Source organism: Colossoma macropomum, unplaced genomic scaffold, assembly GCF_904425465.1.
Source record: "Colossoma macropomum unplaced genomic scaffold, Colossoma_macropomum, whole genome shotgun sequence".
In the NCBI taxonomy this organism is placed as follows: Eukaryota; Metazoa; Chordata; class Actinopteri; order Characiformes; family Serrasalmidae; genus Colossoma; species Colossoma macropomum.
Genome location: NW_023494787.1, coordinates 42252065 through 42269647, shown reverse-complemented (window position 1 = coordinate 42269647; position 17583 = coordinate 42252065). Strand labels below are relative to the sequence as shown.

General features: G+C 36.7%; 1 protein-coding gene across 1 annotated transcript; it reads left to right on the top strand.

The window, feature by feature from the left end:
• The first annotated feature begins 4085 nt into the window (after positions 1–4085).
• Positions 4086–15593, top strand: gipc1 (GIPC PDZ domain containing family, member 1). Its single transcript, XM_036567411.1, has 7 exons — positions 4086–4246; positions 5857–6294; positions 6373–6558; positions 6691–6871; positions 7885–7994; positions 9160–9241; positions 9362–15593. The coding sequence occupies exons 2-7, from the start codon at positions 5995–5997 to the stop codon at positions 9511–9513; spliced, it is 1011 nt and encodes a 336-aa protein (XP_036423304.1). The 5' UTR covers positions 4086–4246; positions 5857–5994; the 3' UTR covers positions 9514–15593.
• The last annotated feature ends 1990 nt before the right edge of the window (positions 15594–17583 follow it).

Here is a 17583-nt window from a genome sequence, read left to right as displayed (position 1 = left end):
GTCATTGTTTGTGTGATGTCATGAAAATTCATTTAATTATCTGATACGTACCTCCACCTGTTCTGCCTACTGTTGTTTGTCTCCGCAAATTCAAATTGAAGTAATAAGGAGTCTTGATGCCCAGAATGATTTTTTTTTTCGTTAAGGCACAATACAAGGCAGCCACTCACAACAGAACACATTTACATACCAGCTTTAAAAGCACAGTAACAAAAAGCAGCCTGTTTAACTCCAAGACATAAAAAGAGGTTGGAAAATTGGCATCCAATCAATGAGTGAATTATGACTATTTTTGATACATAAAATCACACACAAATGTTTGAAGTGGACTTTGGGGGTAAAAAAAAAAAAAACAAGAAAAATGTAGATTCTAGGCCCTTTAAGGCTGCATATGAGGATGAGAATTTGAATACTTTTTCAGAAATATTAAACAGGTATTTGTAGTAAAATGCTGCCCTAAATTGATTTAAAAAGGCAACTGATGTTTTATTTACGGAATTCAAAAATACCAGTTTGACCCATAAATAATTTTATTTATGTTGCAGCTTTGCCTAACAAAGTACTAGTACTCTAATGTTTCATGTGTTCATTTAAGCTACACAGTCTGAGCTTTAGGTTAAAAAAAATAAATAAAAATCAGCCGTTAAACAGTTTGGCTGGAATGTTCGGTGTGTAAACATTGTTTAAGATTCAAAATGCACTCATTGCAAGCACATTAATTCCCAGTCTGTGCAGTCCGTACATAGAAACATAAGCTGCAAAAAACAGCCCGTTTTGAAGTTAATGTTTGTGTGATGTCACAAAAACAAACATATTTACATCTAGCTGCCTGTTTAGCCTACAGCAATTTAGCTCCATTCATGCAGAAGTTGTAGTGTTTTAGCTTAGACTGCTTTTTGAATAAGGGGAACCAGTCAAAACATAGCTCATTTACATATAGCAGTCTTACATACAAAGGCAGCATGTTTAATTCTAGAGGTTGAGGTTGGAAACTGATCATGTAAACAAATAATCATGACAAATATTACAATTGGAGTCGAGGTAAAAATAAAATGAAATACACCAAAAATATCAGCCCTTTAATTGAGTGGTTTCAGTTGAGTTTTTAAAGAGCCGTCCACTGAGATGATCCTCAAGGAACCAGAAATGGGCTCCTCTGTGGTATTTTTGTAAAAAAAAAACTAACAAGCAAACAAAAAAACCATGTGGCACTTTTATTTTTAAGAGTGTATTTTTCCTTTTCTGTCCAAAGCTAAGCTTATTTCTGTCTCTGTTCTTCAGTAGATTAAACCGTGTATTTCTTCCTTTTTTCCCCCTCTTGTTCATCATTGAAGGTACTTGTTGTGAGTTGTGTGTGCACATGTGAATGTGAGGATCTGAGACACAGCTGCAGAGCTTGTTGGGAGGAAAAGAAGAACCTGTGCTTGGTCCAGGAATTCCACACGAGCTTTGGGCATTTTCTCACAGTGCTTCCAAAGCTGCCCTCTCTGTATTGCAGGCAGTGTGATTATTGTGTTTCAGGTAGGTCAAAAAATGTCTGAATGTAGCTTTTACTATGTTGGGTTATAGGCATATACCTTTTGGGTTCCCCGAAATTATTTTCCATATTCATATTGTTTATTAGCAGGTCACAGCTCGTCATTTTCTGAACTCATACAGTCATATACAAATGTTTGAACAGCCAAAAATAACCTTCACAGCTATATTTGGCATTTTTCTGCAAGTTTTAATGTACAATTTTATTTGTTTGCTAAGTTTAACATATAAAACATGAAAAAAGCATAAAATATCAAATGTGCCATAATGTTTGCACAGACCAAATTTTGTTAAATTCAGTGAATAATAAACATGTGCAGAAGTGTCTGGTCTTTAGAGCATGTGTTAACTTATTTTCACTTCAACAAAACACAAAGGGGAGGCCAAACGTTTGCATACAGCTGTATTTAAAGAATACTTCATCGTTTTTTCAACTTAATATCTATTTGGTGCTGCTATGTGGTCGATTACCACAGACCATAATCTCCCAGTACTTATTAAAAGAACAGAAAACTTTTTCACTCAAAACACTTATAATAGAATCCAGTGGGCAGTTGCTTCAGCTTCTGTTCTAAGACTGCTTTAAGTTAGCAGGTTTTCTGTTTAACAATTGTAAGCAACCATGAATTATTGTCTTTGATAATTCTACAGATGGACCAAATAGAGATTAAGTTGAAAAACTATGGGGTATTCCTGTAATAGTCAAATGCAAAAGTTTTGGTACCCCTGGTCAAATGTTATGTTTTGTGGCTTTTCTAAGTGAAAATAAGAGACTAGGATGGAAAAACTATACCATATTCCTTTTAAGGTAGACAGAGCTTGTACGAGGAGCAAGTCTTTTCCATTTGAGAGGACAAAAATTTGCATTTTTTTTCCCCCACAGAGGCATCCTTTACTTACTTAGGGCTAAAATAAATTGGGATGAAAGCTTGGTGATGTATGTGAAAATTAAAGGAGATTAATCACTTGTACAGTGTCGTGCTTTGATTATGTACCAAATACATTTTCTCACTTTCATCAATGCAGATCTCAAGGGCCTGTATCTTGGAAAACAGTTTGAAATTCATTGGTTTTGTAATGTTACAAAAACCTTGGCATCGCTGCCGTCGGAAGAAAACCTTGTATCTCCATTTTTGTTGTTTTTCAATTTTTAACATAATTTGAAAATACCTGTTATCCTTTACATTGTGTGTGTGTGTGACCTTTTCAGCCACGAGCAGTTTAGCTCCACCCATTCATAAGGCTATAAGGAGTGTTTCAGCCTGGACTGCTTTTTGGATGAAGTTCACAACACAGGACAGCAGGTCAGAACAGAAGTCATATATATATATATATATATATATATATATATATATCAGTCTTAAAGGCACCAAAACAAAAACACCTGTTTCATTTTAAGGGATAAAGAGAGATTGTTAAATGGTCATATGGAAAATAATTATGGCTAATTTTGGTAAATAAAATGAAAAAATGTTAATAAATGGTCACCAGGAGAAAAAAAATTACAAAACACATTTTGTTGCCTCCAAAAACAGTAAGACACAATTGCCTGATTAGCTGACTGTCTCCAGTTATAGAAGTTTAAAACAGCGCTTCTTATAAGTTCATGATATTAGTGAGCAACCAATGAGCTGCTCTGCTGGGCAAACAATCAGCACTCAGTAGCAGCAATGTTAGCGTCCTGCTGCCCAAAACCCGTTTGCTGTAGAAAAAAGGAAACATGCAGGTAAGTTTTCTTTGCTTTTTTAAATGAAAAACATCTTTCTACTTTCTAAAATTAAAGGAAAGTTTTGGGCAAGTGATTAGAAACTATTTTAAGTTTTCGTTTTTAGCCGTTTAGCTTCATTCACTTGCTCACTGAGGACTCGTTCGCGGGCGCCCTCTGGCGTTACGTGGTCATATTTATGATATAACTGGGGGTAGAGGCCAGGCTCCTCATGAAGTGGCTCTGGGCAGCTCCTTGCCCCACCCTCCACAATAAGAGTCCGTAGCAAAATGAACCCAGTGAATACATGCTGAAGAATGCACAGCTTAAAATGAACATAAACTTTTCTTGAACACGCTACAGCATATTTTCAACAATATAAAAGTCAAAAAGAGCATTGCACACACACCTTACATAGCCTGAATCTATCAATCTTGGTGGTAATAAGTTTAAAATGACTAGGCAGGTGTGGGAGTTTTTGGTAATGTAAAATGTAAAATATTTTTCAAAAGTAATAGATGCATTGAATCCTAAATGTTCACATATAAGTATTATATGGTGGATGAGCAGTTTGGTGCCTGTGAGTGGCCTTGAGGTATGGAAACGAATGCAGCTTCCAGAAGGAGATTATGAGTTCAGGCATAGAAGTTTCAGAGAACTGTGACTATAGACAGTTATTCAAACCATCGGAGCATCTAGATGAGGCGTTTTCATCATAGAAGGAGAATGAATGGCACATACAACGGATCCCAACACGGTCCAGCAGGTCCAGCCTTCTGGAAAAAGACGTAGTTAAAGACTAGATGGCAGCAGTGCCCTTCTTACGGGATGTGTGTGTCTCTGTCTGAAGCCCAAGGAGAAGAAGACCGTATTGAAACATTCCTGCAGTCCATCCTCTCTCATCCTTTAGCACTCTCGAAATTAACTCACGGTTAAAAATATCCTGCTGTTACATATTTTGTGCGCATAAGGCCGACATTCAGTCACAGAACAGCAGTTAATCTGGTAAGTGGCTGCGATTTGAGCTCATTAATAACGCCGTGTGGGTAACGGCTAGGAACAAGCTAATTAGCTAACGATAGTTAGCAAGCTAGCAAAGTTAGACATCTGAAGTCTGTCTGTCTGCAGCGCTGGGCGAGGCTTTCTGTAAGCATGGAAGCCCCAAATAACTACAGTTTCTCTCGTGTTAAGATATTATTTTGCTATCAGATAGTTAGTATCGGCTGCTACGTCGGTAGAAAACTTGCGGTGTAACGTTAGGCTGCTGTTCTTAGTTGTCCCTGCCGAGGTAACTTAGCTAACGGGCTAGCTAAATAAAGTTGTTTCCTGTTGAAAGTCTGTCTGTCTTTCCGTTAAAAACTCTGAGGTCGGTGATTTTTATTAGTATTTATTACTATGTTTACGTTATATAGCTCGAGAAACTCTCAATCCTTTGTTAACAGATTTATCGGTTTACTCAAAAACAGTAACTCGAAGCCATTGAACAGTAAGGGTAAGGGATTGTCATGAAGGTGTGTTTGAATCAAATGTCTGTGTACTGTAGGTTAACTCACAGCTGGGCTGTAAGTTAACGGAATACAAGTATTGGGAATACGTTATATTATATTCAGAATACAGAAGTTAAGTATCTGTGTTTAGATTAAATTACATTTTGTAAAGGCAGCATTTAGAATAGTTACTTTTTCACAATGCTCTCTTTTTTATATTTTTAGGGGAATACTTCGAGCATACATAGTAATTAAATTAAAAATTATACACCATCTTCAAAAGAGAACCATCAGTCTTTTCAGTACATGGCATGTGAAAACGTACTCTAAAGAAGAACTCAATAAATTACTTCTTTACGAACACTGGAAGTCCTGCTAAAGCCTGAGTAGACTGATAAATCAGTGTGATGATCAGTTATTAATCTCAGTGTTACTTAGCTCTGCCAAAGCCTGAGTAGACTGATAAATCAATGTGATCAGTTATTAATCTCAGTGTTACTTAGCTCTGCCAAAGCCTGAGTAGACTGATAAATCAATGTGATCAGTTATTAATCTGTGTTATTTAGCTCTGCCAAAGCCTGAGTAGACTGATAAATCAATGTGATCAGTTATTAATCTCAGTGTTACTGAGCTCTGCTAAAGCCTGAGTAGACTGATAAATCAATGTGATGGTCAGTTATTAATCTCAGTGTTACTAATCACAGTGTCCAAGTGATAAGCTTAGTATCAGAGTTGTACTGCACTCACACTGTGTTTCTTTGCGGTTTACATACATCACACTGCTACCCACTTTAATGTAAAATTTGCAATTTTTTGTTGGGATATGGTGTTTGCTTAATTTGGAAGTCAGAAAAGACAAAAAACACCAGTAGTTCCACATTTTTAAAAAAAATACGATCAGTTTCCACAAGTGTAATGGTTTTTATTCACACCCTGTACAGCACTTAATCCACCTCAACAGGCCTAACTCCATTCACTTTTTAACAAAACATGCAGTTGATCAGTGATCTTTAAGTGATATGCTCAGAAAAAGCATTGTGATGTAATTTATCATCATATTTCCCACCCCTATGTGCCATATGTGTTTATGTTGTTATTTGTTTTTATATCTTTTGTTTGAATTTCTAGGTCTGCAGACTCCCATTTAAATGGCTTGAATCTAAACAGGCAACATTCAGAGACTTCTTTGAGATTAGCTGTGAGGCTGTGTTGACACATCATCGTGCCTGCTCTTCCATACAATTGAACACTAGTGAAGCATCCAAAATGCCACTTGGTTTGGGACGAAGGAAGAAAGCGTCTCCACTGGTGGAAAATGAGGAGGCAGAACCCATCCGTGCTGGTCTTAACGTGCCTGGACTGGATGGACTTGATGGTGGTGGTGTAGGACTTGCTGAGGGTGCGACACAGGAAGGCCTGCCGCCCCCACCTACTAACCTTCGCCCTCGCCTGATTTTCCACACCCAGCTGGCACACGGCAGCCCCACAGGCCGCATTGAAGGATTCGGTAATGTCCGTGAGCTTTATGCCAAGATTGGAGAAGCATTTGGGATTCCTCCTGCAGAGGTAAGATCCATACAGTATTCTCACGAGGGCTGTGTTCGCTGTCTTGTATTTTTAATGACCTCTTTCCTCTTGTATTAGGTCATGTTTTGCACACTGAACACTCACAAAGTGGACATGGACAAACTCCTCGGTGGCCAGATTGGCTTGGAGGACTTCATTTTTGCTCATGTGAAGGGCCAGAGGAAAGAAGTAGAGGTTTTTAAGGGTGAGGATGCTCTTGGACTCACAATCACTGACAATGGAGCTGGCTATGCGTTCATTAAGGTAAGACAGACAGACAGATGATCTTCTTTAGGAAATGCATTTTGTGGAGAAGAAAAGGAGTGCTTAGAAAAGCTGCTACTGTCGAGACAAAATGAAGCCAGGATGTGCTAAAAATAGATGTTTCCTTTGCAGAGAATAAGGGAGGGCAGTATCATTCATCAAATCCAGGTCATCAACGTTGGAGACATGATTGAGTCAATCAATGGTCAGATACTCATTGGCTGTCGACACTATGAGGTTGCCAAGATGCTCAAAGAATTGCCCAAGGGGAAGAACTTTGTCTTGAAGCTGGTGGAACCATTGAAGGCCTTTGGTATTTGTTTTTGACACAATATTGAATAAAAAAAATCACTTTATAGGGCTAATTTGATGAACAGTTATTAGTAAGCTTTATAAAGACTGAAAAACACCACTTTGGGGACCCATTAACATGAACTCATTTGCCTAATGGTCTCTTGCTAGCTTTTACATATTATAATGATATTGGTAATATTGTTTCTGTGAATTTGTTAGTGAAAATAAGTTAACCCTCTGTTGCATGAATTATTACTCAAACAGGATAAAAATGTTTTAATGTGTTTTTGTTATTTAAAATCGCTTAAGTAATGGAAATATTTGAAACAAGTTGTTTTTTTTTTTAATTGGTGTATTTGGTAAATTGTTGCCATATGGCAACAATGCACAATTGTACTATAGCACCATTAGAATAATTATAAAAAAAAAACATAAAATCTAATTTTTCCTCTGAAAACATCCTCTTATTGAAACCATTCCCAAATCCAACTTATACTTGTCCAAATCCAACTTATACTATAATGTCATAAACTATTTGTCCTTTTTAAAGTAAAAGGCCCATTTTTCCACAATTAAATAGGAGAACACAGGTTTTACATTACTGCTTTTAGTAAAATTGAGGTAAAGTCAGTGTTGCCATATGGCAACACCCTGCAATAGAGGGTTAACACATCCTCTACAGAGAACACTTTTCTGCACATTTTAATGCAGAATTACTGTTTATTTGCTGAATTTAACATATTAGAAGAAAAAAGTTAAGGCATATTGTATATATTATGTTTATTCTTGCCAATATGTTAAACTCAGCAAATAAACAGAAATAGTGCACTAAAATTTGCAGACAGCTGCCATATTTAAGTTCTCTGTAAAGGATGTGTTAACTTATTTTCACTTTAAAAATCAACAAAACATGTAATTTGACCAGGGGTATTCAAATATCTGTTTCAGCTTGTTATGGAACAAAATATATGTTGTAATGACCGTGTTGTTAAGCAGTGTTTTGTCTAATACATTGAAATTAATCTGTCTCAGATATGATTAGTCAGCGGACTGGGGGACGCTCAGGCTCTGGGGTTCAGTTGGGCACTGGCAGGGGAACACTACGTCTGAGATCCAAAGGACCAGCAACAGTAGAGGAACTGGTTAGTGTGCATGTTAAAGCAGAAGTTTGCACAATTTACCTCTTAAGCCAAATATTGTTGATTAATCAAGACATACAGTGGGGTCCAAAAGAATGAGACTCTATTGACAATCTAGGATTTTTCATTTAAACTAGAAATAAACAACAGATCACTTTAAAATTCATTAAAAAAATAAATAAATAAAATAGTTGAAAATATTCAGGATTCTGTACTGTTTCTATGTCACTATTCAAATTTGTGACACTGACCATGATTAGGCCTTTATACAAAAAGGTCTGATTTATTTTTGTCTTATTCCTTCCTTTAAGCTCCTGTTCAGACCGCTGTAGACCACTGTAATTAGTGTCCGAACGTGTTGTTTAAGTTGCATAGCTAATAATGGTAGATTCCATCGTATTGAATTTTGTGTGTCTGTATATTTTTTATAGAGTATGACATATTGGGTCAGAAACCACATAAGCAAGTCTGTTGTAGATTACTTAATGCTTTGAGATCGATGCAAAAAAAATTCTTCTAGTTTATTGCTCTTTTCTGTTAATACACAATTTCTCAGCACTGCTGTTGCACTTATTTTGGTACATAAAGAATACAGTCCAACAAAACTGAAAATTCTGTGAGTTTTATTCAGTTTTTGCCACACACTACCGTTTTTGAACAAGAAAATACATGGAGTTTAAGTCATCAGTAGTGTTGCATCACTAGTTTTTTTTATAGTAAACGCTTACCAATCAAAATTGTGCTCTGAATGAATGAGCTTGTGCGTTTGCTCAGAAAAAACATGGTGCAACCAACAATAAAGGAAGCCTTGTGCATGTTTATTATAATGATAGAAAACACTGTATCACACAGAATTCTCCAGTTCTACATGCTGACATTGATAAAGTGATTGATAAATTGGTTAAATGTTTGGGATGTGGACGCAGTATCTCATCTGTAAGTAACTCATATGGTGGCAGAGTTAAAGAACGGCTTTCTTCTACTTTCTTCTGCTGCTTGTTAGCCTTATTAGCCTTGTAGTTGCAGTGCATAACTTAATAAACACAAATGTCTTGACTACATTTGTAAACTAGTTATTTCACTGACGTATTAACGTTAAACGTGTGCAGACATTTTGACAAACTGAATGCTAAATTTTATTTACTGTTTTTTAAAAATCTGTTTCCAGCCTTCAGCATTTGAGGAAAAGGCTATTGAAAAGGTTGACGATCTGCTGGAGAGTTACATGGGTATAAGAGATAGTGAGCTTGGTAGGTGATATGCTTTTGAGCCATATCTTTTTTTTTGTTATTTCTGGTTTTGTGTGTAAATATATGTGTTTTATTGTTGTGCCTATCTGTCGTGACTGAGGCTGTTTTTCTTCCACTCAGCTGCTACGATGGTGGAGCTGGGGAAAGACAAAAAGAACCCAGACGAGTTTGCCGAGGCCTTGGACGAGACACTTGGAGATTTTGCCTTCCCGGATGAATTTGTATTTGACGTGTGGGGAGCCATCGGTGATGCAAAGGTCGGTCGGGTCTAGTGCTAGAAATGGGAGACAGCGGAACTAAATGGGATCCAGGCGGAGGCGTTTAAAGGAGGTGGAACAGCCACCAGTCACAGTGCTACTAGAAAACACTATAGCACCCTTATAGTGTCTGTTTATAGTTGAATTTTACAAACCGAAATACTTCAGCTGTCTTTTGTTGGGAGCATACTCTGGGAGTGTGTAAGTGTTTTTATTTTATTTTTTTATTGGTTTTTTTTTTGTTTGTTTATTTGTTTGTTTTTATGCAACTTGTATGCAGAACTTTAAATTCCACTTTCTTCTGACCCTCGTCTTAACTCAAATGCTGTTGCTAAAGACACACTAATGTGCAAGTACAAATTTGCAGATTTGTATTTCACTGAATTTCAGACACTAATTGTGTTTGATAATTGCTATCAAAAGTCTCGCCATTGTACCACTAGCAGAAAACCACTAGCAAAATTCCAAATGGGTTTTCAGCACCTTTTCCAGGTGTCACATACCACTGGGAGACTTGTAGGGACCGTGGCTTTACTCGGTCAATCCCGAGAAACTGTGAGTTTCATTTTGCACTGTGTTGCACTGTTGCGCTGTATGAACTGCACTGTGATGGGCTTGCACAATATGGGCAAAATTTCATATTGTAATTATTTTGCAAGATATTGCTGTTGCAGTATACCTTCCAATATGTATAGTAAAGCATGTTGGCGAATCTTTGTAAAGTGCATAGTTTGATTTGTTTGATCCACAGAAACTCTTTTGGATCATTCAAGATTTGTCAGATTGCTTCCAGCCCCATAACATATAAAAGTATGTCATGGTTGGGGTGTTCAATATTGCAAAATATAATAATATTTTCTCAATACATGATACGCATCATGATATTTAATTTTTTAGAGGGATGGTAAGTTGGAACAGACAGTAAGGAATCAGTAGTGTTTACTGCACTAAATCCTGTTAAACTGGACTAGTAATGCTAATAATTTGTAATTAAACATGCAGTTGGCCAATGTTCTTTAAGTACTGATGATATCCATGATATGCTCAGAGAAGCATATTATGTAATTTAACAATATTGTGTTGGTGGCAGTAGTTTTGTAGTTTTTTTTAGCTTTCTGCCATATTAGTTTTGCACAGGCAACTATCATGAAACAAGACATTGTACAGATGGGCAGTGTGATTGATATTTTATGATCATGATAAACCATATGCATCTCTGAGCATGTCATTGGGTATTGTCAATACTTAAACACTGGACAACTGCATGTTTCATTGCAAAAAGAGTATAATTAGACCTGTTTAATTGGATTTAGTGTAGCAAAGTGATGAAATGAATAAAAATGTTTGTGCCCAGAGTTGATGCGATATGTATTGTGTATCCTGAAAATTTCAAGTATCATGATAAGGCTTTTTGACATATTGCCCACTCCTAATATACTGTGCAGCCCTAATGCACAGCCATACACTGTGTGCAGCTGCTTTGGCTGATGTGCATGCGCAGTGCAGTTTTGGACCACTTTGTTAGATGTTACACTACATGACTCCTTCAAGCATGTACTGTCATTTTATATTCTCTATATTGTCTTGTTTTTATATGAAGGACTGAAGGCTCAGTGATTTTGACCAAATTTGAACCAAATTGCTTTTCTTCATTTTTTAAAAAAATCTGTGGCATGCTCTCTCTCAAATGATTAAGGCATTACTTGTTCTAAGTGAAGTATGCTATGGGAATATAACTGCATAAATTGTTGAGATAATTCTTTGTAAAGAAACTTGACAGTAGTTTTGAATGGAATGCAAATACAACCATTTTGTTTGCCTTAATATGCATAGTTTGTAATGGTAAAAATAGTGGTAACTAAAATATATATATATATATTTGGGGAGTATTTTTGCCTTTCGGTGCCCTACATGTATCTCTCTACCATATATGGATTCTAAAAATTTATTGTGAGCCTCAATATCTCAAAACCTTCATAAAACAATATTTAGCTATCAGACTCTCTGTAGTATAGCTAATAACTCTCTGTAGTATAGCTTTTAGAGACAAAAACTCTACGGGCGTCTGGTTCCCTTCACCACCTCTGTGAACCATTCTGAACTGGTAAGTTTCTCTATAATGAAGCAGCCCAGTCTAAATGATGTAATTATACAGAAATTTTGATTAAAAAAGTGGGTTTTCCCCTCTAAGAAAGGTTTCCACACACTAGCAGTCATAAGAGTCCAGATGAGTTCCACTTTAAAACTGCACAGCTTCATGTTTTGAAATATGTTTTGAGATATCTTATGAATGCATGTATGAAACGAGTCCTTGACAAAGCTGATACTGTGGGCATAAGCAAGGCTGGAAAACATTAAAAAGACGTTCCTTATCACTTTCCCAAAACATAGTAATCTAACAGAGAGCTAATGTTTGACTCCAGGCAGACAGACAGTCATATCAAATTTAAGGTCCCATTTGCTAAATAATGGCTCTGTACAGACATAATTATCAAAATGAGTGTCTGGGAAGAATGAAAGCATGCCACAGATGTTGGTGATTTGGTTTAAAAATAGTCATTTTGAAGGTGGTAAACTGAGCAAAAGCAACTGCACTGTAAACTTTTTTCCCCCCTAATGGCTTGTTAAAGGAATATTCCAGTGTTTTTCAGTCTAATCTCTGTCTGCTGCATTTGTAGCTAGCGGTTCGTTACCACAGCCAATCAGTTTGACGCATATGTTGTAGGGATGCAGGGATCAAGGATGCAACCCATCAAAATATGAGTTATAGAATGGATAGTTCTGGTTCTGAAATCTGAATGGCTGAGCCACGTTTGAAGTCGTTGTAAGATATACGCACACTTCTGGCTGCACACATCAACTGAATTCTGTATTAATGCACCAAGTTTAAAAAAAATACCTTGTATGTACCAATGAATGTAGTACTGATACAGTTGTATGCAAAAGTGTGTGCCCCTAGTTAAATTACGTTTTGTTGATTTCCTAAGTTAAAATAAGCTTGTTTTCTACAGAAAATGCACTTCAGCACATTGTAAGGGCAGTTACTGTTTATTTGCTGAACTTAACATATTGGCAAACAAAGTAAAACATTAAAATATGGCATTCTCATTCTTTTCCAGGTATGTTAAATCTAGCAGATAAATACAAATTGTGCTCTAAAATTGTTTTAGGGAAATGCCATGTTTAAGTTTGTTCCCTGTAGAGAATTTGTTAACTTATTTTCATATAGAAAATCACCTAAACATGCAAATTGAACAGGGGTGCTAAAACTTCTGCATACAGCTGTAGGTGGAATCAGGTATGTACATGAAGTAAACAACCCCAAACCATATTAAACATGCCCTACATAAGTAGTTGGTATTGTTTAAGCTGAGGGGCTGACAGCTTGTAATATGTTAATGATTATATGACCAGAAATTCTGAAGGTGACAAAATGACTGGAATATACAGCTGCTGAAAGTTCCACATTCTAAAGTTAAATTTGCCACTCATTACTAGGCCAAGTTAAAACCAACATAACCTCCATGCCCTGAGCTGGCTTTGGTTCGGTGTTCCTCAGTAATTCTAGAAAGCCATCACTGTCCATCACATCCATAATTTTGCACACTTGTGTGCTTTCCTCCCATCGCCATGCATCACACTTCATTTATGGACCAAATAGTTGAGGACGTTTACATGCACTTAATAATCCAGTAACTGCAGTAAATCAGATTTTGTCAGTAATTCATTCAATGCGTTTACATGCACTTGGGTAATCAGATAAAGGGAAAACCAAGGTGCGAAATACAGGGGGTTCTCGGGGGGGGGGTCGTCCAGGATCCCGTGATTAACCTCTTTGACCCCCTGAATGTCTCAAAATCAAAATTACTTATTCTGGCGTCATGCTGTCAGTGCTTTGCCCATGAAACAATGAGCTTCTATCTTTGGTGTTCTAAACTAACTACAGATGCAGGACTGGTCTGCCTCAGGGTGGTGCTGTAGCAAATTGGTTCACCTTGTTGGTCCTTCACAGCTTAGCAACTGTAACTATGGCCGGGATACCTCTGAAAAAAAAACTTTACAATGTGCCGTAGCATATCTGTAAGTCTGAAAACTAGCCAGCCAATATGGGACCCCACCCCCGAACACCATTGGGTATTTTGTACACTGGAGAAAACTCCAGGTCTTCATGAGGCAATTCTGCTTTGAAACCTGCCAATAAAGTTACAGAAGAAGATATCATTTAAATGTAATGTAAAACGTCAACAACATGCTACAGCTTTTATTAAAACATTGAGTCACTTTAGCGGAAAATATGTGCATACATCATCTATAAGATGAAAAATATTAAAATCCTTCATTTTGTTAAGCTTGTATTCAATGTCAGCATCACTCAAAGTGTTTTCTTGCCATTTTGTTGGTGCTGTGTTAAATGATGCTTGCTATTTTTGGGACAGCGCTCTGTTTTCACACTTGCGCAGACTGAGAAAAATCAGAGTAAGGGTATACGTGTGCTGAAAAATCTCAATACTGAGCTAAAATCCATCTTTTTGGGATTTTGTAATTGGATTTCAAGGCCTTAATCCAATCTAAGAAATTGGAGTATGCTGTTTATATGGCCACTCGAATAATTAGATAACTGTCAAAATCCAATAATGATCGGATTATTAACTGCATGCAAACGCACTTACTGTCTTGGTGGATGTTTGCTTCTGAATGTGTTTGATATGGCGCATGGTCGTAATCTCAAAATGGTCCAGCATGCCACTATTTTTAGAGGTGATTCATTTGTAGAAGACCTGTCTAGCAGAACCAACTGCCGTCATGTGTAAAATTCAAATACATTTCTCAACTAGAATGAAAAACTCACCTGTTCACATAGGAACTGTTGTTTATTAAATTAACATTCTTTTACCAGATGTTGATTTGTCCATTAATGGTTAACCAAAGCACTCACACAGCTGAACTCAATGACTGGGTGCTTCAGCATCTGTCCATTGGCTTCTAAGTGAGTTTTGATTCAACTAGTTTTCTGTTCTTTTCTGAGTAGAGAAATTATTGTCCATGGTAATGAACCGTACACTACTGATGTGATATGATGTGATTGGTTTGATTGAAAAGCAGTATTCCTTTAATATGGCCCACATTCCTACTTCAAGACATGATATGAAGGTGAATGAATTTATTTTTACGTGCAAAGAAATGAGAAAGGTGGAAACACTACTTTTTTGTTGGATTTTTGGTAAACTGCAGCCTAATGCCAAACTTCCAGAAACCGTTTTGTAAGAGATCAGTATTAAAGCAGTATTCAATGAGTATTACAACCAGTATTTCAGCTGTTGCATCATCTCTGTTGTTGTACATTGGACAAAAAAAGGTCTTTGAATCTCAAACTGGAACAGGGCCGTGACGGTGTGGATTTCAAAGACGTTGTCTTTAAGCTTTGACAGGTGAGAGAGAGATTTCTCAAGACTTGGAATCTCACTGTAGCTTTTATTACAGTGTTGTAGGATGATGTTACAATTACGCAAATGTGGTTAAATGTATGTGGACATAGGACACATTGTTGGGGTAGGGGGGTGTAGTAAAGTTTAAAGATTAGATTTTCCACTTGCATAATGACAAGAACACAAAGCCTGAGCTCTGTAAAGTGAGGACTTCTTGCTCATGTGATGAGGAACCAAGCCGTTCGCTTTCAGTATTTAGCTGTGACACTCTTTCTGGCTAATCTAATTTCATGTTTGAATCAGTTCATTGTTTTTTACTTATAAAATGCTTTCGTTGTTGCCTTTTTCAACAGCGGAAAACAGTTCTGTTGTGGATGATTTGCTTTGTCTTCCTTCAGTGCTCGTTTGGATGTATTATAGCCTAAAAACCTGTTTTTAAAAAAGATGATAGATGCTGTTACACTGATACTGTTCTGGTTTTTGATGACTTCAATGTTACACTGTTTCAATGTCTTGAACTACCGTTAAATTGCAATAATAATCAAGATTCAGAGTCATATGTTGTCCGTCATGTCTTCAGGGCAGGAATACTGTTTCCGATGTTTACTCAGTTGTTACTCATTGCACCGATTTCTCAGCATCATTAAAATGAACAATGTACCATCTTCAGTCGTCATTTTTTTATTGATCTGATGTTCATGTTTTGTTCTTTTCTGTGTGATGAGGTGTGTGTGTGTTTTCTTATGGCAGTTCTTGGAAGTACTGGGCTTGTTTTTTCTAGCTGAATGACATCAGTGAGGGTATCCTGAACTCTTGGAATTGTTTGTGTGTGCATGTTTTGGAGGCTGATCGATCATTAACCCTTTAAGGGCAAACACAAAAATGGCTTTGTTTTTTTTTTTTTAACTACTCTTTTCCATTAATTACGTGATTTTGGTGAGTTTGGTATTTTTTTGTATTTTAGTGATCTTGGTATGTAATCTATGTGATCTAACGAAGCCAAAACATTCTGAAATGTTTATACAGTGTGTGTCATACCTTATTGAAAAAAAAAAAACACAGGAATATCTTACTCATTAGTTGTTACCTTGATTAAACAAAATGCAAACTGCATTTTGCAGCTTTTTATACAATGATGAAAACATGGTAGGTCACAGAAACCTCTTCTTGATGGAGATTTTGAATAAATATTCCCTTAATCAGTAATCAAGCAGATTAGATATTGTAATCAATAATCAAATAGGTAATATTGGCAGAGTATTAATTCTCTCACAAAGGGTAGGCCTTAGTCTATCTGCATAGGGGATTCTAGACACCGGAAAGCCCTTGGGTTCACAGAGAGGCCTGTGTGTACTTACTGACCTAGTTAAGAGAGGGACAAATTGACCTGGGGTTGAAGGGCCTGACATTCTACATGCTGAAATTGATGAGATGATTTACTATAGCCCATAGTAATGTTCATGTGGTGTACATCCTCTAGCAGCAGACTTAAACGAACTTCTTTCTTTTGGAGGTGTTTTAAGTGCTCTAGTGCCTTTAAACTCATTGTACTGTGGACAGAGTATAATGATTAAGATCATTTTATCACACCTGCCTTGTTCAGTGCAAAAAAGGATTTATATACTGAACAGATTCCACTGATTTTTGAAAAATTCTGTGTAATTTAGTTGTTAAGATGTAAACAAGTGGCCACCGACCCTGGTCTAGGAGATCTGCCTTACCACGAAGTATAGCTGAAACCACAGGTGAGTGTGTTAGATGCAGGTTGGCTCTAAATGCTGCAGAAAAGTAGATTTCCAGAAGGAGGGTTGGAGACCACTGATGTAGACAGTAATTCAGAGGAGTTTGATGTGAAATATGCCATTCTTGACAAAATAGATTTGCAACAGATTTTTTTTTCTTCCAGATTTACCACTACTTTATCATTATCAGCGTTATGTACAAAAACTCAGAAGACATTTTTGGATAGCAAGCGGCCCCTGGTTCCTATTACCACCACTTTAAAGAAAATCAGCAAGTTTCTCTACAATAAACCATTTCACATCAAAGCACTCCGATTGCTTTTGTTTACATCTCAGTGGTTAAGTAATGCAAAATTTTGGAAACAACAATAAGACTTGAATAAAAAAGAATAAAAGTTTTCTGTCCAGTCAACTTTTTACATTATTATGTGAGGTTCCATTTGAATCAGTTTTAACAGAAGGAAACAGAACAATCAAATCAAGCTACAGTTGTATGCAAAGGTTTGAATACCCACAGTCAAATATATGTTCTGTTAATAAGTGAAAACGATCACATCCTCTGCTGGGAACAAACTTAAATAACGCATGTTTCTGTTTAGAACTTTGGGAAAAAAATAGTAGAAAACATATATGTTACATTCAGCAAGTAAACAGTATTGGGAATTAAAATATGCGGAAGTGTGTTCTCTGTAGAGGATGTGTTCACTTATTTTCACATAGAAAATCAACACGTAATTTGACCGAGCTTTTGCATACAACTGTATATCAGGTATCGAGACATTCTTTCATCCTCTTGTATAGCGTACCAGCCCTTAAGCATGGGTTCATTAATTTGATCATTTCAGTTTCATCTGATAATGTAATACTGTGACATATTTGGAAATAATTGTGAATAATAACTCCCAGCACTAGGGCTG